Here is a 24,368-nt window from a genome sequence, read left to right as displayed (position 1 = left end):
TTTATCATCATTAATAATTGTTGTGCTTTTCCCCTCCATATAGACGCAAAGGCTCACCTTCTATACCACCATACCATATACTGTACAGCCAATACTCCAAATGTATGTGTACCTGTCTCCTTGCTGCAGGGCGAGGTGGAGTATTATCACTAGGCAGTACTGAGTGGCTCTTGGTCCTTTATAATCACACAGTAGGAGCCCTGGAGACTGGCACAGCAGAGAGGGCCAGTCTGGGATGCCACAGCACAGAGAAGGGAGATTGTACTGCAAGAGATTCTCCACTTCTTCCGCATCTGGGGGTTGAAATGCAACAGACGCAGATGCAAAGAACATTACTCCTCCTGCAGAAAGCAAATAAATCAACGACTGAATGATTTTGTTCAACGATACCCGGGTGAGAGACCAATATCTTAGTGAAATTAGAAGGGAATGTAAAATGTAATTAATGTAAAGCTGTAATGTCCAAAACCTCTATGGAACTTGATGTTGCCTCCATTTTTGGGTAGTGAGAAAGGCACATAATGTGCACAACAACAGCAAAAATAATTATTGGTCAGAAGAGGAGAAAAATGACAAATTGCACACAATAAGGGAAAATTCAATATGTAATTAACCCCCCTCATTAATACATGAGGGGATTGCAAACAGTGATAAGGCACATTATTCATTGCTACAAGATCTACAAAGCTGCTCAAAGAATAGAGAAATGAAAAACAGAACTGTAAAGCGCCTTGGGTATCTTGAAAGGCGTTACACGAATCCAATTAATTATTATTATTAAAAATGAAATGGGTTCACAGTGGATCAGGAGTAATAAATAATGAGTAATTGGGTAATCCGGCTGCTGTTGACCTTACATGACCCCATCCCCTCCCTTAGCTGCTGCCTGTGGCACCGCAGAAACATATTGGCGATGGTCTGATGATGAGCTCACTGTGGATGATTGAGCGTTTTCACCCATCACCCAAATGCATTAAGGTGAGAGTTAAGAAGAGACGTGTAGTAAAAATAGAATAGCGACTCAGTGGGAGGACTATGCAAGCATCACAACAAAGACACCTACTATGCAAATGAGAGGGTAAACAACAAATAGGGCTTAGCAACAAGGTTACAACAAGCAACAAGGCTGCAATGGCAAGTAACATCATGTTGACATTTTCATTAAGTTTTGGTATTGCAATATAAAGACGCAAATAACATCAACAAACAAGCAGTAAGGGAATGAATGCAACCTTTTAAAACATCTAGCCCTAATATACTGTACATTACATACTGTACTGCGTTGGTGGGTCTGCTAAAGGCAATGAGTCAACAGTTTTTAAAGCAAGACTAATAAAGGGATTTTTAAAAATGCAGGAAGAGGGTGGGATGTAATGCTTGCAGTATGTTTGGTCCAGACCAGAATAGTAAATGCAGCCATAGCAAACAACAAAGGAGTTATGATGCAAATTCTCATCAAATAACTGTTAAGACTGATGTGATTTTAAAAAATGTTATTTTTTTACCTTAAACAATGTTTGTCCAAAAAGGACAACTACAGTTTATGATTTATAACTACAGCCGCTTAAAGAATAAATTCTCACAACTGATGTGATCATATCATTGGTTGGAAGGTGGGTTTCGCACTGTGTACTTGCATCTGCATACCCTGCTGGTTGGCACCAGAAGCAGGACTTGATTGGGAGAGCAGACACATACTGAGTTTCTGTAGGAAATCACAGCAAGCTGCATTCAAATGTGTGTTCCTGGAAACATTTGTGAGAGAAAATAAAGATAAAGAAAGCAAGGAAAGAAAAACCGCAGCGTTATATAATACAGAATGGGGCCACCTTCTACAATGAAACACAGAGGTACGGTATAGTTTGGGTTGGTTTTAAGTCTTGTCTTGAATCTACTGAATTTAAGACCAAACAAACCCTGAAACACAGACCCACAAAGCTTTAAAGCTGCAATCTCAGACACACTGCTGAGAAGAAAGACTTATTGGACATTAGCAGACTGAGCGACAGATGTGTTACGCCTTATTGTTCACTGTGTTCCAAATGAGAGGGATAGGAAGAACTCGACTTTCTGAGAACACCACTATTTAACACACTTGCAAAGAAAGCACAATCATACACAAATACATGGATTTTGACAGCCCACTGTTGCGTAAATGTTCATGTCCTCAGGTTATCCAGTTACAGTGTACCTGCTTCCGACACAGAAAATCCCTTTGTGTTCCAAAGCCAGCCTGTAGAAACCAGAGGATGCTGGAGGGAAGAAAGGTGACGAACAGAATTAAAGAGGCCTTAGACAGCACGTAATGAAGAGGGAACGACGAGCAAAGCAGTGCCATTTATATATATATAAACACTTTCCAAAGCAAATTTTTCAAAGCGAATTACAAAACGAGAAAACAAATTGCTGCCACAGACATGGAAGGGTGCGCTTAAAACTAAACAACTTCTTTCTTGAATGTTAAATCAGCTAACATCCTGATGAATAATAAAAGAGAGCATAAAAGCTGTCGCCACTGTTGAACAAGTCATTTGTTTTGAAAAGTACTTTGTAAAAGGAAGAAAGTTGGAGAACAAAAGCAGGAACGCATATGCCAGCTGATTTAGCCTCAAAACAACCTTTGTGTTTTAATGCAACATATTTATGGTGTTCCTTCCTGGTTTGTATTGTCCTAAATACACAAATTACTTGAATGGACAAAGTGAGACAACATAAAAAACAGCTATAATGTATTTTCTTGACTATAAATTGCTCTGGATTATAAGTCTCATTTACTGGTATTTATGATGAAGCTATCATCAGAGTGAGTTTTTTTTGTGTCATGGTGCCGCTCGTAAACGTTAAATTCACAAGAGGACAAAGCCAGAGGGAGTGGCCAACACCAACAACTACACAGGCTGAAATAAGTCATTTTTAAATTATATGGATAGAATGAAAACTTACAGTACCTGCTTAATAAATGTCAGAAAGTTCTTCAAAAAGACATTTCTAATATGTGACATGATGCCTGGACGCATCTTGGAGGGTCGAAATGTATCAAACAGTCGTATTTTAACACCAAAACTTAACTTTTGTATTCACAAATAGACTGAAAATCATATGTGCTATAAGTTAGTCAGTGGCTGACATAGAGCGGCTACAATTTTCAAGCTAGACATAACACTGCTGTCTAAAATAACACATTTCTCAATCTGCACATGTATTATGTAATTATAGTCGCATGTCATTTACAGACACCATAGTCTCCAAGAAAGAAGCGTATTAAGAAGTGTATCCTTAACAGTATATAAAGCATCCGGTATCCTCTGCATCATTGGATTTGTGTGCCAAAATGCGTCATATGCTCAACTCAATGAATTATTGCAGCCACTAGGTGTCGCCAAAAAAAACAACAACCACCCCATTTTAATGGTACTTTTAATTTTCAAGGCATCCATCCATCCATTTTCTATGCCGCTTTTCCTCACTAGGGTCGCAAAAGTATGCAGGGGCTTATCCCAGCTGACTTTGAGCGAGAGGCGGGACACCCCCTGAACTGGTCACCAGCCAATCGCAGGCCACATGTAAACAAACGATCGCATTCGGGACAATTTAGAGGCACCAATTAACCTAACATGTATATTGTTGGAATGTGAGAGGAAACCGGAGTACCCGGAGAAAACGCACACGGGGAGAACATGCAAATTCCACACAGAGATGCCCAACGAAGAGTCGAGCCCAGGTCTTCCCGATCTCCTGACTGTGTGGCCAACATGCTAACCACTCGGCCACCGTGGCAGCGCATGTTAAATTGTATATGTATATACTTTGATATATAAGTCACAACTGACTGAGTTGCAGGACCAGCGAAACTACAAAAAAAAGTGCAACTTATACTCCGGAAAATACAATATATGAATTGATTTTTGGTTGTTTCAACTTTGCACTTATACTGCTATTAATACTTGTATATGGAAACCAGAAATGAGTCCTCTTGTGTCACAAACAACCACATTTCAGTTGCTTCATTCAGTTATTGTCCTCACCACAACAAGAAGAGTCATTGGCTCTTCACGTTCAGGATGCCTTTTCTTCTATGGACAATTGAATGTTTGAACAATCGGCTTTTCAAACACAGCGTTCCCTCTCGACAAGCTGTTCACTTTACGCGGAATCGCTGTTACACTTTTTTTTGTGTGCAATTTTTTTAGTGTAGCATGCTTTTCTTTTTTTTACAGTATATGAACGTACATTGCGTTCTGCGTCCTGATTCGATAAGGGAGAATACGCATTGTGTTCTGCATCCCGATTGGCCAAGGGACTGTAGGGACTGCCTAATTGACATAATTGTTACATAATACTTTAGTGCTGTAAGTTTGTTTCTTCCCGACAAAACTCACAATGTCGATGATATGACTTTAATGCTTTAATGATATGACTCCTAATGACATGAATGCTCTGATTGATGCCCACTCACAGCCGCTGACTCACAAAGACACCAAGCGAGGATGAGGAAGAAGAGGAGAAGTGTTGATAAAGATGAGGAGGATGGACTACCACTTGATCGCTCGGCAACCATGGTGAGAATGGCCAATTAACTCCAGCGAGCTGCACAAGAATGGGACCCTCTGATGTTTCCTTCATTACAGTTCTCAAATATAATGGAAGGGGGCATGTCTGTTTATGTAACTACTGTATAACTATAACTACAATATAACTATGTTCTTCACTCGGAAAAAGACACCTGCACCAAGGGCTTCCGTGGAAAAAGACGCTACAGCAGAGCCGCGCCAGGACGAAGCCAAAGACGCACAGTCATAGGAACTGTAAAATACGCGTAAGTCACTATTAATCATTTCTTCTGTGTCCAATCTTGCAGATTGATCATTAAAATTCAATATTTTATTTATAAAAGCTATCATATTTTTCTTTTTATAGGAAAACATTTATATCTGGTAAACAAAAAAATATATAACGAGCGAAAAAACGTATATGGGGGGGGAAATCAGCTTCTACTGCACGGATTTCACTTGACACGGGTATTTTCTGGAACCTAACCCTGGTGTAAAATGAGGGAACGCTGTACTTCAGCAAAGCGACAGCCAAAGTGATGGGTTCAATCGACCAAACAACACACACACACACACACACACACACACACACACACACACAGGTTGCCATCCCTGTATAGCCATGCTGATATCAAGAATATTGTCGCCTTGAAAGGCATTTATCTGAAAAATTCCACTTACCCATCTTCGTTGCAAAGACTGGCATGAGAGATGGAAGGAGAGTGAACTGGGAGCAGAGAATTGAGTAGAAGGCCTGCAATATCTGAGGATTTGGTGCACATTCGCACATCCTCTATATAAACACACACACAGGAAAATAACCAAAATGAAAACTGTAAACATTGGAATATAATTAACTTGACAAGAAACAAGAAAGATGTGCAGCTGGGGTCAATAATTTGTTATCAAGACCATGTGAGCTGAAAGGCGATGCGAAAAAGTATTTTTTTCAGTGTTTTGCTGTAAGTGTTTGTGACAGTAAGGTTTAGATGAGACAATGATTAAACCGATGTGTGCATTACGCATGTGTGTGCGGCCAGCACTCACAACAATGGTGGGTATCCAGACGGAGTCACAGCAGCGCAGCAGGCATTGGCACAGAGACTCCAGTGAGTCCTGGTCATGGCTGTGCTGTGATGGAGCGGTGAACGTGTTCTCCTTCAGAACAGGATCTGATGCACACTCCTCAGCCAATCTAACATAGACACACATAGCAGGGTTTCCGCTACATGTAATTGATCATGGCGGCCCGCCACTACAAAATATAAGCCGCCACATCTTAAAAATTGTTGTATGAATGGATAAACACTATGTTTCTTATTATCGGGAGAATGAACAATAGCCCGTAAAATGTAATAATACGCCTGTGCTATCATAACCCAGGTCAGATTTCTATAAAAAAAATATTTAAATTGTTATTTTGTTATTTGCGTTATTCTAAACTAAATATATTATTGAACAATTCATTTCCACATATTTGTATTACTCTAAAACAGGCATCAAATTAAATTTAGGTTTGTGTGAAATAGTACAAAATGTTGTACTTATGTACTAATCACACTAAATAGGTCAGCTAACAAAAGGACGCTTGACATTTTAGACTCACTTTAAGTGCTCTCAGCAACTTTGCCATTAAATTAACAGTTTTGCAATGTTCTCAGTTCATGTTCTGCTGGTTGTTGAAAAAAGTGAAATAAGTAAATAAATAAATAAGTCATAACAAATTGATATTTGTCATTTGAAAAAAATTGCAGACAGAGCTGCGGAAACCCTGCATAATATAAACTGCATCTTTAAAAAAGAACAAACCGCCCAACGCATAAGTTGGAAATTCAAACTTGATATGATTTCAAATGTTAGCACTCTGGGTACTGACTATAAATAAAAACCTTTCAGCCAAGAGCGCCAAGATAAAGCATTCACCACACCAAAGACTGAGCAATCATTTGACTCCTCAAAGATGTGACTTGCCAGGCTGACCTGCAAGCTGTCTGAAAACAGAGCAGGGACTGCAGCTGAAATCCTCCTGCCCGAGAGGCCAGGCTGCTGTGGTCTGACTTCTTCTGACTACCCTGAAGACATAAAACAAGATGGAAAATAAATACTTAAATCAGGATGCGTAAGACAGGGTGGAGGTGAAGTAAGAAGGGAAAAAAAATCCCTTCAAAGTACAATCATCAAGTTTGTCTCTCAAGAATCACATGTTTGTTATTAATAAAGTAAGTATGTTTTGCATTTAAAAAACAGTGCAAAACCCAAATCCACCCAGGCTTATTTGATAACACCAGGAATATACATTTTAATGGTTTCATTATTTAACTCTCATCAGAGTGATAAATAACTACTGCACGGTTTTAAAAATATACCCTGAATTGCCTTGGATTTTATTTGAAACGGTCCTATTAAAATCATATAGTAAGACATTTTAAAATACAGTGGCTCCCCGCACGTTCAGCATTCAGCCTTCACGACACTGCAAATACGCTGATTTTGGTTTTGAAAAACTATGTTTAATTTTTGAACTCATGGTCAGCTCAAGCAGGCAGCAGCTATGTGACAAAGCATTGGTTTCGAACATGCAGCCTGTCACTGCAACTTGTGTTACACGGCTGTTACACTGTACACGGCCTCCGTGTACTGTATGTCACAACCAGTTGAAATACATAAACATCAACGACATCATACTGTTTATATATATTTTAATTACCAATAAAATGGAAAACCAGGAGACTCACAATACGTCGACGTTGACCAGAGGAGTATAAGGGAAGCTCGTTGAATCTGTTAGTGATGGCGACTACCAGTTCTTGTAACTCCTTGTACTGGACAGGCCTGGACTGGTGGTGAAGTCTGGTCAGGTTGTAACGGGGAGAGACACAAATAGATCAATTGTTAATTGGCTTATGTTGTGTAGTGCACTGCCAGATAAACATAAGAAGCACATAGGAAGAGTGAAAGTACGTTTTTTTTTTTTACTTACGGAGAAACTGTTTTTAAATCTAACGATCAGTTCTAAGTAATCCTACAATGTCTCAGATTCTGTGCAGTTTGTATATGCTAAAATACTCTACTGAACACTTGTCCGTGGCATTTACAGTGTGTATCTGTCATACTTGTTTGTACCTAAAGAGGGCGGAGGCAGCATTTGCAGCTTGTGTGGCCACTCGCAGGCAGGAGGAGGAGAGTCCAGCTATCACAGTCTGTGATACAGCCATAAACCCCTGTGCCCTGAGGAATAAACGCACATTTGGGGGCTGCCTGAAAAAAAAAAATATATATATATATATATATATTGGCTTTTGACAATACTGGGCATTATTTTCAAATACATGTCAACTGGTTCATCTACAGCATCTGTAATTTTTCTCGTCAAAACATTATAAGGACACTTGTGATGAGCGCAAAAACACATTATAAACAAACACCTCACTACTGACATTACAAATATCGTAGGTGTTTGGCACTGGTCCAAGATGTAGCAATAAATCTACCGTCTGGCTGATGCAACAACATCTTCACCTATTACTGCATGTAACTACTTACACAGGAGTTACTTACACAGTCCCTCCCCTTGTGACTGTGGCACCAAATTTATGTGCGAGCACACACTGATTTGCAGGTCCTCTGATCCTATTACACTTACATATTTTGCTTGTTCAGCAATTTACAAGCTGCTTTTTACGGCGCCACACAGTGTAAAGGACAAAACTTCCTGATCTATCTGTCTATTTGTGGTGAGGGGGAACATCCAATTAAAATTATGTCAACGTTCCAAAGACTTGACAGTGTTTTACTGGCTGCTGATATGCAACCACCCGTGAGCCAGCGGCGAGTTCATTCAAATCTAATTAAACTTCCCAGCACACCATATATCAGCGCTTTACAAAAGGGCTGTTCTTCATCTTGGTCGGTTGAGCTGAAGCTAAACATGATGCTCAGTGCATGTACAAACATCAAGAGATTACATCCATAACTGTGTTGGATGTGGCGATTTGATGGTGCTTTTACATACAATACATCATTTGAGAAAAACAAGGCAGTACATTTGCGTAGTATAGTAGGTGTAGGTAGCTGAAAAACAATTATGGTGCAGTCTCACCTTTCCAATATCTCAGTAAGCAGCAAAAATCCTTGTTTCAGCACATCGACGTTGGCCAGCTGCAGTGCCTGTTTCAGACTGCGCACCAGGGATTCAATGCCTAACACACATGGATGTACAGATTCTATGTCACTCAATGACTTTGCACGACAGTACTTTTCCTCAAAAACAAATCTCACTCAGTGCCAAAAATAATCACACAGCAATTTGATAAGATACACTAACTGCCTGATTTAAAATGAACAAACTGAAGGGAATTTTCTCATACAATTTCATACTTTCATTACCACTGTTGTACTCATTCACTAATCAGAGGTTGAGCAAGACTCCTTCCCCCTGAATCTTAAAGGGACTCTCTACAGCAGGTTCCTCCAGCTGCCTAGAGGGTGCCAAGATTCGACAGTAATGCAAAAATTATATCCCACCTCTTCCTGGTTTGAGTACGTAAGCTAGTACGTAACACACACCTGCACATTATGTTTGTTGTTAGCTATCTTTGAATGTATCACCTATCGTAGCAACATACAGTCAATGGAAAATTTTGATGGCTTCTCTGCAACTGCTTTTGAGTGTGCTCGCACACATACACAGTAATCCCTCATTTATCGTGGTTAATTACTTCCATACCCAACCGTGACAAGTGAATTTGCACCAAGTAGGATTCCTTATTTACAAATCAAATATTGCCGTACTTAGAGCAGAGAAAACCTGTTTATGACCTTGTAAATAAATATATTTTTAATTAACAGAAACCAATCCATCTGTCCAACCATTCACACTCACAATTTAGAGTCTCCAATTAACCCAACATGGATGTTTTTGGAATGTGGAAGGAAACCGGAATACCCGGAGAAAACCCACTCATGCACAGGGAGAACATGCAAACTCCACACAGAAATGCCCAAACGGACATTCGAACCCAGATCATCCGGACCTCCTGACTGTGTGGCCAACATGCTAATCACAAGGCCTATTTAGAGCCGTCTAGACATAAAATAACACACCTATAGCCACCTTAATACTCCTAGTACCCCATATAGTAAACATAAGAGAAAATCTGACATTTAAGACATAAATAAGACTTGCTGTAAATGTGTTCCGGATCTAGGGGAGCTGAGTTGGGTGCAGACAGGAAGTGATGTCGGGGGTTCAGAGTTGACTTTTAGCTTGGTGTGTGTTTTGGCTGCAACAGTAGCCTGTGTTAGGGATTATTTTGCCTTCTGTGAGATAATTCAAACCTGAAATAAAAGTTTCTGTTGTTCCAGCAATCAAGTCTGGTGCTTGTGTGTCTCACCAAACATTACAGTAACATTACTGACACCTAGTGACCAGCGTAGAATACTACATATCATCACATCTTTGAATGACATATTTGTATTTTAGTTCATTTAGCAATTTTTATGCTTGATTTAGGCAAAAAAAATACACAACATTTCCTTAAATATGCACATAATAGGCTGTATACAACCATGAAACAGAATGATTGATACATTTGAAGCTGCGAAATACAAAGCTCGGAGTGGCGAGGGATTACTGTATACAGAAGAAGTGTGCTGTACTGTCAATGCATTTACCTCCAGCTAACTGCAAAGGCACAAAAAGCAAAACTGCTGAAGGAGTGCTCCTTTACCATAGACTGAGTGACACTGGGAGAAAAATAGCGGGTCTTCAACCAGTAACACCAAGCAGCTGTAGATCGACCACAGCAATACCTCACTATTTGTGCTCGCCAGACGGTCAAATAGAAACTCTAAAAGGGGAGAGAGATTAAGACAAAAGGAGGCATCCAGAGGGACAAAACAAAGGGATACAGTGATATTAATGAGAGAGCAGTGAAATGGCAACAACTAAGTGCGTTGGTACTGTATGTGTATGTCACCTGGTACATCAGCTTTGATAAAAGCAGCACTGTAGTGACCGGGAGAATGAACCAGAATAGATGCTATGCACTTTGCACCGGTCACGTGCAGAGCCTCATCACCACTCAGCAGCAGCTGGAAAGACAAAGAATGGGTTTGTTGGAAGTCACCAATCACATGACAAACAGCCCTGAAATAGTTTGCACAGATAGTAAACACCGCTTCATGTAGTGTTTATTTGATCATCTTACCAAGACATGAACAGTCCATAATTATATGGTAGGCTTATTTGAACATTTTTAACACAAAGGAAGGTTTTGGGTAGAAAACTAAAAAGAGAAAAATTCTTCTGCCCACTATCTTTATTAAGACTTTATTGTGAACATTTACTGGGCTACCTTTCTAATCTCGGCATGAGATGAGGTTCCATACTGCCAATAGCAAGTTGTTTCATTTTCAATCTTACACCTTCTTTCTCAGTAGCTTCATCTTTGTTGGTCTATTAGATGAGAGGGATGGCGGATATTCAGATGATTTGCTTGTGTGAATACACAATTGTGGTCTCCACAAGGATACTAATGCCATGAGCTGTTCCGCAACGTGACCCATCACTGAGCTAATCTAACTAGACGTCATCCACTCATTGATTTCCCAGACATGAAGCAAAAATATTTTTCCAGAGTTGTAAAGACACATTAATCCCGGATCAGAGCTTCTCTGTATCCAAACGCAAGTTTTGGTGGTGCAAGCAGGATGTTTGGACAGAGACCTTTTTCAGGATGAGAGGCAGATGGCAGTGGTCAGGAGTCTGTTGCTCTTGGTTCTGGCTGTTGTTGATGTGGCTGTTCTGATTCTGGCTGGTCATGAACTGAACATCAGTGTTACTCATAAGAACTGACACTGCCTCTCCCCACTGCACAAGAAGCCACAACAGAGCTGTGAGATGGAAAATATGGTGTTAATAAAGGACAATGACACACATTATACAGGACATTCAAAGTAGTACATTGAATCTGTCAAGCCGAATCAAATAAATAGCTAATGAAATGCAAATTCAGCCACAGGGAGAGAATAAGTGAATAAAAAGTTGTGGAAATGTCTCAAACACAATACACTGAAAGAAAACCTGTTTTTTTTTGTCAGCCTTGTCAACACTGGAAGACTTCCTACAACTCGTCCAAAGTCGAATATATCAACCTTGAAAATCACTCCCATATCTCTATACTCCCATAAGTGAAAACCAGGAAAACTACAATTTATTGAATACTTTTTTCAGGCCGCACGGTGGCCGAGTGGTTAGCATGTTGGCCACGCTGTCAGGAGGTCGGGAAGACCTGGGTTCGAATTGCCGCTTGGGAGTTTGCATGTTCTTCCCGTGCGTGCGTGGGTTTTCTCCAGGTACTACGGTTTCGCTCCCACATTCCAAAAACATGCATGTTAGGTTAATTGGTGACTCCAAATTGTCCATATGTGAGTGGGAATGTTTGTCTATATGTGCCCTGCGACTGGCTGGCGACCAGTCCAGGGTGTACCCCGCCTCTTGCCCAGTCTGCTGGGATAGTCTCCAGCATACCCCTGCGACCCTAATGAGGATAAGCGGCATAGAAAATGTCTGGAAGGAATACTTCTTTCAACTTTTTAGGGATGTATAAAAGACTGCCAGCCTAATTATAAAAACCTACATTCTCTCATCTCAAGAGAAAAACTCCAAACCTGATTCTAAATTTTTGATAACAAAAGAAAACTTCATTGACGTTCGCTTCAAAGACATCTACTTTTAATAACATAAGCAGAATAGTGTGGAAGCTCTTGTTATAACGAAGTAATTGGTAGTGTTGTACAGTTGTATTTTGCTTTATATACGTATATATACACTGCTCAAAAAAATTAAAGGAACACTTGGAAAACACATCAGATCTAAACTGGGGGAAAAACGATCTTGAACATCTTTCCTGATAATAAGTGGGTGATGTATTAGTAACAAAATGATGCCACATCATTTGATAGAAATGAAAATGATCACCCTATAGAGGGGGGAAATCAAAGACACCCCAAAAATGAAATTGAAAAAATGATGCAGCACACTGGTCCATTTTGCCAAAATGTCATTGTAGCAACTCAAAATGATTCTCAGTAGTTTGTGTGGCCCCCACGTGCTTGTACGCATGCTTGTAACCCCATACAACATGCTTTCTTTGAACATTCAACATTTTCTCACCAATGCTATTGTTGATAAGCTGGGGGGAGCTGGCACTGGCAAAGGTCTGCAGCAACAGGACGCACACTCTGTCCCTGAGGGTGATGGGCAGGGAGTGGGCTGCCGATCCCCCAGCGCTCCCCAACATCTTGAGAAACACGTAGACGACTGATGCCTTCAACCCTTCATCCGGGTACAACAAGACTGAGCACAGACGGTCAAGCAAGGGAACTGGAGGACAAGGATGGCCGTAAGCACGTTATGAAAGGAGGCACAGGCTCTTAAAGCATAAATTAAGAGGCTGCACTATGTATATCCTAAATAGTAAGGCTGCCCAAAAATTGAAAAATCTTGCAATAGGATTCGTCCTGCACTGTTATTGATGGCAGACACTTACTTCTCACACTGCCTGTCCTCCAGCAAGCCTCGCCGGCCAGGGAGTGTTGGCTCCGCAGCCCAGGCCGGCGTGGCTCGCCGGTTATCACTCATCAGCTCACGGGAGGAGCGACCGCATTAATTGACTTTTCTTATGGCATAAATCTACTGCCAAGTGAGAGAGTGTGCCATGTTTTTGACTTGATGTATTATTTTCAGTCTTTTATTCATTTCTATCAAGTAAGCCCCCTGTCAACTGTCCTGTCCTGGGGCATCCATGAAAAATGGCAGAAAGATTACTGGAAGTTGAGGAGTCTGATAATTACCAATATAAAAAAACTCTGATTTTGCTTTTAAAACAATGAAAATGGTGTGTGTGTGTGTGTGTGTGTGTGTGTGTGTGTGCATGCATAAAAAAAAATCACCTCACAGAGAATCGAAATCTTAATTCTTAGCAAGAAAATGGTTGTTCATATTTTTTGCAGCCCTACCTTATACTTGGAAACATTGGCCAAATACATTAAAGGTGCTGTCTCTCATGGTTAGGTTCTACAATGGGGGTGCTAGCATTCGAACATACTATATCCCTGCCTGCTTCTTGCTCAGCCATGACTGCTAATTGTCGGCAGCATCAATGAGACTGTGTGTATGTGTACGTGTATGTGCGTGAACACTACAGGCCTGTGCATGAGCATTGAGTGAGTGACAGCCATTAACGCCACGACAACAAATGACAATATATTTTTGTACAGTCTGTTCTCTGAAAGCACTATTGGTGTTCTTATATTTTTGGGTGGAAAAAGTGTAATTTGCAGCACCTTTAAGTGTTTGATTTAATTAAGTGTTCTCATCCCTAACATTAAAAGAAAAGGCTATGATTATGTGTCCAGTGGCAAAGAACTGCTAAGTTCCACTTTAACAAGCCCTCCAGCTGTGACCCACAATAGACGAGGCACAAAGCAGGTTGTCGTTGCCATTAAGACAACAGCAGCAGTTGTGCTACAAGGGAGAGAGGGCAACAAAATGGCAGGTGGAAGAAAGAATTAACACTGGAGGAGAATATAAGTTCAGGCTTAAGATTCTCAGGGAAGCTGTGTGACAAGAAATGGTGTCAGTCTGGCTTGCAAAGGAGCGGTACTCAAGAGAAAAATGCAAAAAGGCAGAGAGCCACAGGCAGAATAAGACAGATGCAGGAGAGGTTGGGAGTGCTGTGCAGATTGTCACATCACATGACTGGAAGGAGAGAGACGGGTGGAGAAAGAGATGAATGGAAAAAGGTAATAGGTACATACAGGGAAACATCTTCTTGAAAATCACTTGAAAAATAATGAGATTTAGGTTCATGCAAGAAAAACTGCTTGCTGGAAAACAATGTGGCTTGGGTTCGATGTGGAAGTCAGGAATTGATAAGTTTCTTGTCTCAGAGTTGTTTCTGTCAAGTGTCGACTAGAGCTCTTTAACAATGATTCATATCCCATCATAGCACATTCAGTACACTTCAGTGTACAGTACACTTAACACTAAACTCAGATTAGCAGTTAGGTAAAGTAAAAAACAACTGATATTACAAGCAAGTTGTGTCGCAGGCGGAATTAAGCAGATAAAAGGAGCTTTGTACAGCCTTAAAGGTCAAGTATTACCATATAAACCGTAAAAAGCTATCGGTTGTAGACAGAGAGGATGAAGGAAGGAAACATTTGAAGGAATCATTTTGAGGATGGAGGAGGATAAACTGTGTTTAAAGTCCAGGCCAGTGCTGCAGGTGCAAACAGGAAGAGAGATACCGGTCGAGGAGAGACAGGAAGCGTTGACAATGTAGGCGAGTCAAGCTTCAGCCCAGCTGCTCTGTGAAGCACATCAAAAGCCACGCGAGGCTTCCAGACGTATTTGATTAAACCAAAGTATACGAGGCGGCCAAGATGAGGCAAAGCACGAGAAGGAAGAGGAGCGAGGGGAGTAGCCTGATAAGAAATACGAGACAGCCAGAAGTTGGAAACGCATGAAACAACCAAAATAGGACAAAAGTGACTGAGGTATTTGGAGTACGAAAGCAGAATGATGATTGCAACATAACTTCTACTTCTGCTTAGCAGCACACATTACAAGCGAGCGCTCCAACAATGATTGCAAACTTGCTTGCACGATGGACGTGGAATGGACAAGGCGACACTAAGCTTATGGAATTACTTTCCCCAGTTGCAGTCTAAATTATGTGACCTGTTTGCTATTACGGCTTCTTTGAAGGAGATATAATTCATTAAACGGGACAAAGAACCAACCATGTCTTGCTTGTTGCGTAAAATACTGTTTAGACCAGGGGTCAGCAACCTGTGGCTTTTTAGCCTCTTTGTTGCGACTCGCTTCACAGATGTCAAATATTTTTTTAATACCAGAGTGGAGAAAATGCGCATTTTATTAAATGAATAAAAAAATATGCGACTATTTGTAAGTCAGTGAATGAATCCTGGCTGAATTCTGACTGGTGACTGGATAAGCAAGGGAAAGAAAGGGGGAAGCCACTGTGTGCCTGCCTGCCTGCATGCGGTGGGCTGCGAGCGAGACGTCTGTTTTCCCCTGCGGTAACATACTCATGAACGCCAAAGATGAAACATTTCAGAAGAAAGTAAGAGTTTAATTCTGCATGGACAGATTCCTGTCTTCTTTGTCAATGCTCTCTTACCTGTATGCTTGATATGTGGTGTTTTGAAAGACATTTTCAAAACAAGCAATCAACATTTTGTGAAAAGTAGTAAGCACTGCACGTGTAACAGTGGTCATCCCCGCAGTGCAGCCCTGCACACGCATGAAAGATTAAACGTTTGTAAGCCGTGTTATGTTTTGTGGCTGCAGCCGAAAAAGAGAGGGCAAAATGGCCCTTTAATAGTAAAGATTGCCGACCCCTGGTTTACACCACTTTGCGTCTGTTCTGAACTCTTGGTTTGTTGTCTCCCCATATCCAAGAACTACATTTTTGTTGAATGTACAAAAAAGTCCAATATAAATATCTGTTCACAAAATAAGTTGCATCAGAGATGGTGAAGTCTTAAGAGTTGGGTATCGTTTCCGTTTTATCCGATACTGCTGCCACTACTTCAACGGTGCCCGAACCAGTACTTTTAAAAAAGAATCACATCTAAGTTTGAGCCAATAACAACACCCTTATATATTTTTGGGGAATTTTATGACAGGTTCCCCAGAATAGTAATTTAAACACTTCAATAATATAAAGAAGGATAACTAAGTAACGAATTTACCAATATGAAATCAAAGCCAGAACAAATTGTCATAATATCAGACAGCATGCGCGAGAGTGACAGAAATGTGCCCTATACTGCGTTCATGCTGTCAGTGCAGGGCTGTTGTTAGTCACAACAGCCCCACAGAGACGTGTTGATTGACAGGCTGCAGACAGACATACAGTCAATAATGGTAGCCTGCATATTGCATCACTACTACCTGCTGCCCAGTGGAGCTTGCAAAGCTCATGTAAATGCCCACCAAGGTGGCAAATAAAGAAGTGAAGAAACATCGAGTTAACCGAGGACACATGAGCAACTTTAGAGAGAGGTTGTTTTTTTTCCCCCATGTTTAATGTGTTTTCCTGGAAGCGTATTGGGATTCAATATTCACAGAATGTTACAGGTTATATTTATAACTTAATTTTACATCTTTTGTGTTCTTGGCGACTGCGGGCATGCTTTTGACGATGCAGGTTTTAGAGTGTGGACACAGCAAGGTTATCTCAGAGCAGCTGAAGCATAATTGAAAAGGTCAGTTGGATAGATTGAATTGACAGAAGTCAGAGAAAGAAAAAAACATGAGAAATATATTTTGCCCATATTTCTAAGATGCAGAGAGAAAGGAATTAGGGTACAGCATAGAGACGTTCATTTAAAAAGACTGCAGTTGGGATGTCATATAAATTAAAATGGAGGATGGGGCAGCAGAACGAGAAGATATTTCATGGAGAGAAAAATATCCTTACAAATATTTCTTCCATGCTCAAAGAGTGAATTGCACTGTTTTTGTTGGCAATGCAGCATGATGAGCAACCTGAGATCAAACCTCACCAACTCCAGCTCGTCTCAGTTAACTCGTTCACTACTCACCCCTGCTGGAAAAAGAAACAGATCTGGTTAATTGCCTCAAATCATTTTCCCCTTCCCGCCGTGGCTGTTTCACTGACTCACGGGTGCCCTACGAAGACCTGAGTTTGACTGACTCAGAGGCACTCGACAAAAACACGCATTTCACTGACTCACAAGTACTCGACACAGCCTCGTTTCAATGACAAACAGGTGCTCGACTCTAGTTTCACTGACTCACTGTTGAAACTGTAGTCTTTGTCGAACACCCATGTTTCACTGACTCACGGGTACTCACCAAAGACTCAAGTTTCACTGACTCACAAAGCTTCAATGAAGACGCAAATTCCACTGACTCACGAGTACATGGCGGAGACCCGAGTTTCACTGATTCACAGGTGTTTGACAAAGACTCGAGTTTCACTGACTCATGGGGGCTCGATGAAGATGCAAATTTCACTTACTCACAGGTGCTTGACGAAGACTCAAGTTTCACTGACTCATGAGGACTCTAAAAAAAGACATGCGTTTCACTGACTCACAGGTTCTCGACAAAGACGCGAGTTTCAGTGAGTCATTGGTGTTCGACAACAAGCCCAGTTGCAGTGACTCACAGTAGCCTGGGGAAGACGTGAGTTTCACTTTCTCACAGGTGCTCAATGAAGACTCGAGTTTCACTGACTCATGGGTGTCCGTGAAGCATCTACAGGTCAGCTGCTGAACTTGTAGCACATGTGCGAGTTTCTGAGCATGCGCTTTGTGACAAGTGACTTGAGTGAATCAAGTACCCGATTCACTTCAGTGAGTGACTCATAAGAACTGGCGTCAATAAAAGGAAATGAGTTTCCCCATCGCCACTCCCACACGATGCAATCTGTCGAGAGGCTCGAGATGTGTTGATGGTAAAAGCTATTTTTCCTTTACTATTTTTGAAAACACTGTGACTGTGTGAATGTTTATATGGGAGAGAAGAAGCAAGAGAGAAGTGCATGGGAAAAACAAACATTCCTAAACAACACAACTTTGTAGAGTGTCACACGGTTGCAATTTTGTTGGAAAAAAAAATAAAAATCAAGAAGTACCAAATTTTCCGGACTATAAGTCGTACCAGCCAAAAATGCACAATGAAAACAAAAAAAAAAACATAAGTCGAGACCAGAGACCAAGAACAGGCATTTCATCTTGAAAGCCAAGTTATAGTAATAATAAAATGCAGAATAACAGGCTAAATAAACGCAACGTGAATAGGTGGTATATTAGCGTAACATAACAGTGATTCAGATAACTACAGCCTAAACAATAACTAGTTTGCTTGCGGCTTGCAATCTGCAGAATATGATTTTCTCTTTGGGGGCATTTGTGTTCTGTCCTTCTCAGTTATCTTTATAAGGTGATGTTTACATTGTAAATTTTCAGGGGTACTGTACATGAGTGATAGTAGTAGCAGATACACAGCACACACGCCAAGAGCGCCCTCTTGTGGCTGTCAGTGTGGGGGGGAAGAACAGACTGGAGTATAAGTCTGGAGTAAAGACTGGAGTATAAGTCTCAGGACCAGCCACACCATGAAGTGTGACTTATAGTCTGGAAAATACAGTAATTCTGGAGTAGCAACCATGAAGTAAACATGGAAACCAGTCCTTGTGGTCTCGTAAAATGTCAGAGTATCTACTGCAGGGTCTCACCATACTGAGTCACCAGGCTAAGGGCCACACCGGGCACTGCTTCCACCAAACTCCCCAAGAAGTTGAAAGTTGGCAAGAAACCCTTCACATTGAGCTGGTCAATCGCCTAGAGAACAAATGAACAACCACAACCAACAGGATTTCAGGTTACAAATTGACCATAAGAAGCGACGGGCAAGCAAACTAATACAAAAGGTAGGTTACAAAGAGCTTTTTTTAAACTAATAATTTCTCAAGGCAACAGAAAACGCTCCTGCGTCATTTTCCAGGGCCATGCATTCTGCAGGCTCTTTCCTGATACAGTAAATTAAATCTGTCTGCACCTCTACCTGGTGTTCTATAGCTGTCATCAGCTTTACTATTTTCCACCTGCAGTGTCGGCTGTTGCCGTTTTTACCACCATCACCTCCCCCATAGATTACACAACAGCAGCAAGGGGGAGACATGCACACTTTGTGTTTACTAAACAACTATGGGAGGATGTGCTGTTGGTGGCAAAAGTGCTGCAACATGCTTTACAGCGGGGCTATTCAACTCATTCGTTCTGGGGGCCGGACTTTCAGAAAGCAAAAGGCCGGGGACCAGACTTTGGTGAGTCTGGTTTATTTCAAACATGCATGCAAGGTTACATTGGAGTAAATCTTAGATTTACAGTTCCACAATTCAACATGTCTGAAAAGGAGTAGTTAGAAGCAGAGCTTATTTAACCCTACCTCTTTCCATATCACAGCAATCGCCAATTCATTTGTTCACTTTCTGTATTCAATATATACATGATTCACAAAGAGCTAGAAACATCGGGCTCCCAGGCAAAACCCCAGGGCGAAGCCAAAGTACACAATGACCTCCGCAGGCCAGCCAGTAAACCCCTCCCCAACCTTGACTTCTCTCTTCATTTACTACCATTTCTATATTGTATATAATGTCAATGCAAAGCTCTGCTATACATCACCAAAATGGCTAATCATGAATAAAAACTGCATCTTGAGGATCTTTGACTACACATTGCATAAGCAATGCTTACAGGGCTGGGCGATAGACAAAAACTCATATCCCGATATGTAGGTTGAATATCAATATACAGTATAGCCCGATATTTTTTAAGCAGAGTGAGTTCAGACAAAATAAAAGCCAAATATGCGTGTCAAGTTGTTTTATTAAAATCAATACTTAACATGAGGATGTTTTTTCAAATTTCAAAGCTTCATGCAAGATGCACACAAAAAAATCCTATGTAAAAATAACCTCTAAAATAAAGTCGGCCATTCTCTTTTTGAAATATAGAAAAAGTCAAATATAATCTTTTTTATAACAAACCTTCAGCTGTGCTCAAAATCCTCAGCTAATAAGAAAAGAACAAAATATGAAAGAGTGCTCGGTTTAAGAGGAAATTTGAAAATAGAAATACTTTAAATTGAACAGCAGTATTTTTTAGGTAAACATTTTTAAAAGACAAGCATGTCCTTGTTTTGTGCCAGGAACACCAACCAGTCAAGTGCAATCAGGCTTAGCAACTGCCTGTCTAACTCCCTTATACATTTGTGGTAGAGCTTCTCGTGCTAGATAATCGCGTCTGCGAAGCTCGCTGGACATCACGAGTCCATCGTTTTCAGCAGGTTTTTAAAGCCGTTTTTTCCACTGTTGCAACGGGGACCATATCGTTAGCAATGTGATAGGGCACTCCTTTGTAATTGCACACCAATTTGCTTTTCCTTTCATGAGGAACACAACAGGTGCGCCACAAACAGCACGCAGCTTCAAACATTCCTCGTATTGGAGTTTGTGCCAAGTTTTAAGGTGGTGAAAAATATATTTTTTATGCTCTCAATTCAAAGTACCGCTTATTCCTTGCTGACTAATTCCTCCACCGCAGACACTGTCGCTTCGACTGGAGCCGCCGGGCTTCTGGTCCGCCCCCTCGTCCCTCTTCCTGCATGCAGGGATTAGGAAGATTCAGTGCAAATCCAGTCTATCGCGACATCAACGATAATGTTGGTTTTGATATCGTGCTTAAAGTAAATATGGATATTTAAAAAATATTTATTTTAACTTATTTTACTTATTTTAATTATTAATTTAAGAGATCCTCCATTTTCCAGGAACGCTATGCTGCCTTTAAGAACCTCCTGCAAAACACTCGTCTTAAGTCTTTCATATGCTTTGTTTAAGGACGTGCCGCGAAACCACCGGTCAAAGGTCCCCTCCATGACAAGAGTTCTCTGTTGGTTTTAGGAATCTGCAGCAAAAATGTTAGTTGCTCCAAAGATTTGCATTAAGCCCGGAGCAGTTGAAGAGTCGTGCTTTAGAGCGTTGAGCACGTGCTCCTTGCGGAGATGAACAGATTATCCGCCAAGGGTTTTCTTACCTTTTTGTCAATTTGATCCAACACAAAGTGTAACGGCAGCTCACTCTGAAGCTCTAAAAGCAGTAGAACAAGAACTGACAGACATCCACACACAAAGGAGAAGCATTAATCAAACGTGCGTACGCTGATACATTGCAAAAAATGGAATCTATGCAAGACTAAATAGCCGAATCAAAGTATATACAAAAAAAGTCTTACTATGTGGGACCAATTTGCTTATTCTGAGCAAATTAAGTACTAAAGAGCTATGTTACTTACAATAAGCAAAATAACCTGTCCACAGAAGAAAACATGCCATAAAAAACAATTTTATCTTGCTAGACGCAGTTTTTGCAGTGTGCTTTCAAACTTAAGTAACACTGACATCTTGATTGATTGATGGTCATGCATTTAATCAAGTAAGTGTAAAGCTTTCAAGTTAATAGCCGTACACTGATGCACTTAAAAGGCATATTTGTATACGTTCTTCTTTATCTTGCAAAATACACAAAGATATAGCAGATTTTTACTGGTCGACATCAGGTGAGTGTCAAAAGCTCAGTGTATTCTTAGTTGTAGGCGAAGAGCCAGATTTTAAGTGCATGCAGTATATCAAGTATTACAGCAAAGTGGTCCCTAAGGCATTCAAAGACAGCCGCCATAATATCTTTCTGTCATTTGCATTCAGACTTCTGGCTCAGCATTAAAAATTGTTAGTTCACCAAGGGGTCAGCATTTAGAAAGGATAAAGATAAATCTGCACACAGCAGCCTAATTTAATCATTAAAACACAAAGTGATATAAGCCTCAGAGCACACTGGGGGGATATTAAGGTTGCAAAATGTAATCACGTATCATCTACAATGTATCAATTAGCGTTACAGGCCAAGAAAGTTCTGTTTATGTTTCTGCAAGTGTAATGGGCCAAGTGCAAGGAGCTTGCAGGTGAATGCAATAGAAATGGCCTGAAGGCTCAATGCTATCTCATTGAGGTTGGCTGTCAAGGATTTTCCCGCTAGTCACTTGCAGGACCTTAAAGAAGCTTGGGCTGCACAGCGACAAAGCCCTCAAGAATATCTTTAATACAGCAGTGAGGGCATCAAAACGGCTGTGAATCAAAAAGGGTGGTCCATCACACAAGCCACCTGGCACAAGCTGAGGTAAGGGCGTATGATGTTACATCACCACCCGAAAAACTGGTAACCAGACCAGACTGGTAGCATCGCTAATGTGTTAAATATTACTTTAAAAAATAAGAAAGCTTTCATAAGACAATGTGCACATACAGTAATAAAAAAATAACTGATTGGATTTGTACAGTGCCACCAAACATTCCTTCACATTTATACACCAGTGTGAGCGACACTGGTGGCAAGGTGGGTGACGTGTCTTGCCCAAGAACACAATAGCAGTGACCGGGATGGAGAGAGCTGGGTTAAAACCGCCAATGCTCCTGTTTATGCTCTACCTGTCCACATGTCCTCTCCTCACCTTGGTCCACCTTTTCCAAAGTGGCTGAATCCACTGCAGTGTGAAGCATCCCTACAGACACAAAGATAATGATTTAAAAAGGTAACGCAAATGCCGTACAGAAAAGGAAGACGCACACACAATGTCCATTATAACCGAACACCACAGGGTCTGTCTTTAGTCCAGTTTATTTCTTTTTTTCCTGTAGTTCCTGTTTTATGTCTAGTTCCACCCCTTGACTCCTGTTAAAGGGAGCTGCGGGGTGCACCTGGTGGTTATCTGTAATTATGGCGCTACTTACGGTGCAGCTGGGGTGACAGTTAGTTGCCGGATCATTATTGCTCTTACCTTGCTAATGCCGTGAGGACTGCTGAGCTTTCTGTGCACTCCGCCGCACCTTCTGCTGCTACTTCCTCTGGCGAAGCTTCTATGCTCTTTTTTGTGATTACTACCCTCCACTTTCCTGCAGTGCTGTCTGCCTCAAACTCCTTCCCGAGTTTCCTTTCACTCTATTTTTTCCCCTAACACAGACTTGTACTCTTCTGTTGATTAGCACTTGTTTTTTGCCGCTCCATGTGACCTTGTTTTTACTGATTCAACTCGCTGCCATGACGCGGCATGGTGGGGCAACACTAAACCAAATCATAGCCGAGCGTAACGTTTCTTCGTTGTCTCCTGATTGGTGACGGGCAATATTGTTCTTTTGTGTGCTGATTAATTCATTTTGAAACAAGCAATTTATGGCTCCATCTCAAAACAGTTGCGTTTCATACCCAGCAGAGAAGTTATAAACCGCATGGAGACTTGGTGGTCCTGTTGGAGCAACTCTCTCAGGGCCCCTGGAGAACACTTCAGCACCCCGCTGATAGCCGACAATGCATGAGACTTCCTGACTGACTGTGGAACGCAGGGATAAATGCAAAAGACAATTATCAAAAAGGTTTTGGCAGAAATGCCCAATAAATATACAGTACCTAAAGCTCAATGGCAACCTAGTAAATAGAACCTAGTCAAGGATCAAATCTAATGTTACTCACTGAAACGTCATCACTCTCCAACATTTCAATCACACAAGCCACACAGAGCTGAAGCCCTCCTCCCTCTGCAGGCCCCAGGCGCCCACTCCAGCTTGGGTCATGTCTGAAGTGAATCTTGTCGTATATAATCTCCTCGCTTGTCATTTTGGTTAAATTTGATTCTAAATTACAAAATAGAAAAAGAAAAAAACAACACATGCAGGACGTCCATTGTCTAAATGGGATAGAACTACAATAATTCGCTGCAGAGAGCACTAATGATAGCTAATTAGCAAGGTGTCAATCTCTGGGAAAAAAAGGTGTTCGCTGGTCCTTAATTTACGTTACAACATGAGTTCCCTTTCAAAATAGTCAAATATGGTTACATTAAATCTAATTACCGTTTCAGCACTTGGAATGACCTCAGTACGGATCAGCTGCGTATGAAACAATTGCTAGCTAGCTAGCCGCTATAACTTTTCAGACCAAAGGATGAGAGGGTCGATCCAAATATCGAGAGCATTGCCACCCAGGGTAGTATCAGTGTCGGATCGATACCAGCGATATGAGAGTGATATTTTTCAGCGCGACTCTATGTTTATTTTCACAAATGTGTTTTTTTTTCGTTGTGTTGTTCATAATATTATTTGCAAACTCGGCGGTTAAGTTCCTAAAAAACAATTAATGA

General features: G+C 41.0%; 1 protein-coding gene across 5 annotated transcripts in view; it reads right to left on the bottom strand.

Annotated features, from left to right (window-relative positions):
• The window catches only part of LOC129171766 (meiosis inhibitor protein 1), a 42,548-nt gene extending 18,268 nt beyond the window's left edge, over positions 1 to 24,280 (bottom strand). For 4 of the 5 annotated variants that reach the window (XM_054760740.1, XM_054760743.1, XM_054760742.1 and 1 more), the window contains exons 1-13: positions 12,727 to 16,737; positions 11,278 to 11,444; positions 10,529 to 10,643; positions 10,280 to 10,399; positions 8,650 to 8,749; positions 7,674 to 7,808; positions 7,286 to 7,400; positions 6,531 to 6,622; positions 5,598 to 5,745; positions 5,232 to 5,343; positions 2,192 to 2,252; positions 1,648 to 1,745; positions 113 to 293 (exon numbers count right to left, since the gene is read on the bottom strand). In XM_054760740.1, coding sequence (XP_054616715.1) covers positions 113 to 293; positions 1,648 to 1,745; positions 2,192 to 2,252; positions 5,232 to 5,343; positions 5,598 to 5,745; positions 6,531 to 6,622; positions 7,286 to 7,400; positions 7,674 to 7,808; positions 8,650 to 8,749; positions 10,280 to 10,399; positions 10,529 to 10,643; positions 11,278 to 11,444; positions 12,727 to 12,853 — 1,571 coding nt within the window. In that variant the 5' untranslated portion in view covers positions 12,854 to 16,737. Of the gene's footprint in view, positions 1 to 112; positions 294 to 1,647; positions 1,746 to 2,191; positions 2,253 to 5,231; positions 5,344 to 5,597; positions 5,746 to 6,530; positions 6,623 to 7,285; positions 7,401 to 7,673; positions 7,809 to 8,649; positions 8,750 to 10,279; positions 10,400 to 10,528; positions 10,644 to 11,277; positions 11,445 to 12,726; positions 16,738 to 18,850; positions 18,957 to 21,215; positions 21,290 to 22,685; positions 22,737 to 23,437; positions 23,562 to 23,701; positions 23,863 to 24,081 lie in introns of those variants that run through there. The other variant, XM_054760744.1, reaches the window with a different exon arrangement.
• Between the last annotated feature and the right edge of the window lie 88 nt (positions 24,281 to 24,368).

The sequence above is a fragment of the Dunckerocampus dactyliophorus genome, chromosome 18, assembly GCF_027744805.1.
Source record: "Dunckerocampus dactyliophorus isolate RoL2022-P2 chromosome 18, RoL_Ddac_1.1, whole genome shotgun sequence".
Lineage (NCBI taxonomy): Eukaryota > Metazoa > Chordata > Actinopteri > Syngnathiformes > Syngnathidae > Dunckerocampus > Dunckerocampus dactyliophorus.
The sequence above is the reverse complement of the archived record's forward strand: the minus strand, read 5'-3'. Positions and strand labels throughout refer to the sequence as shown.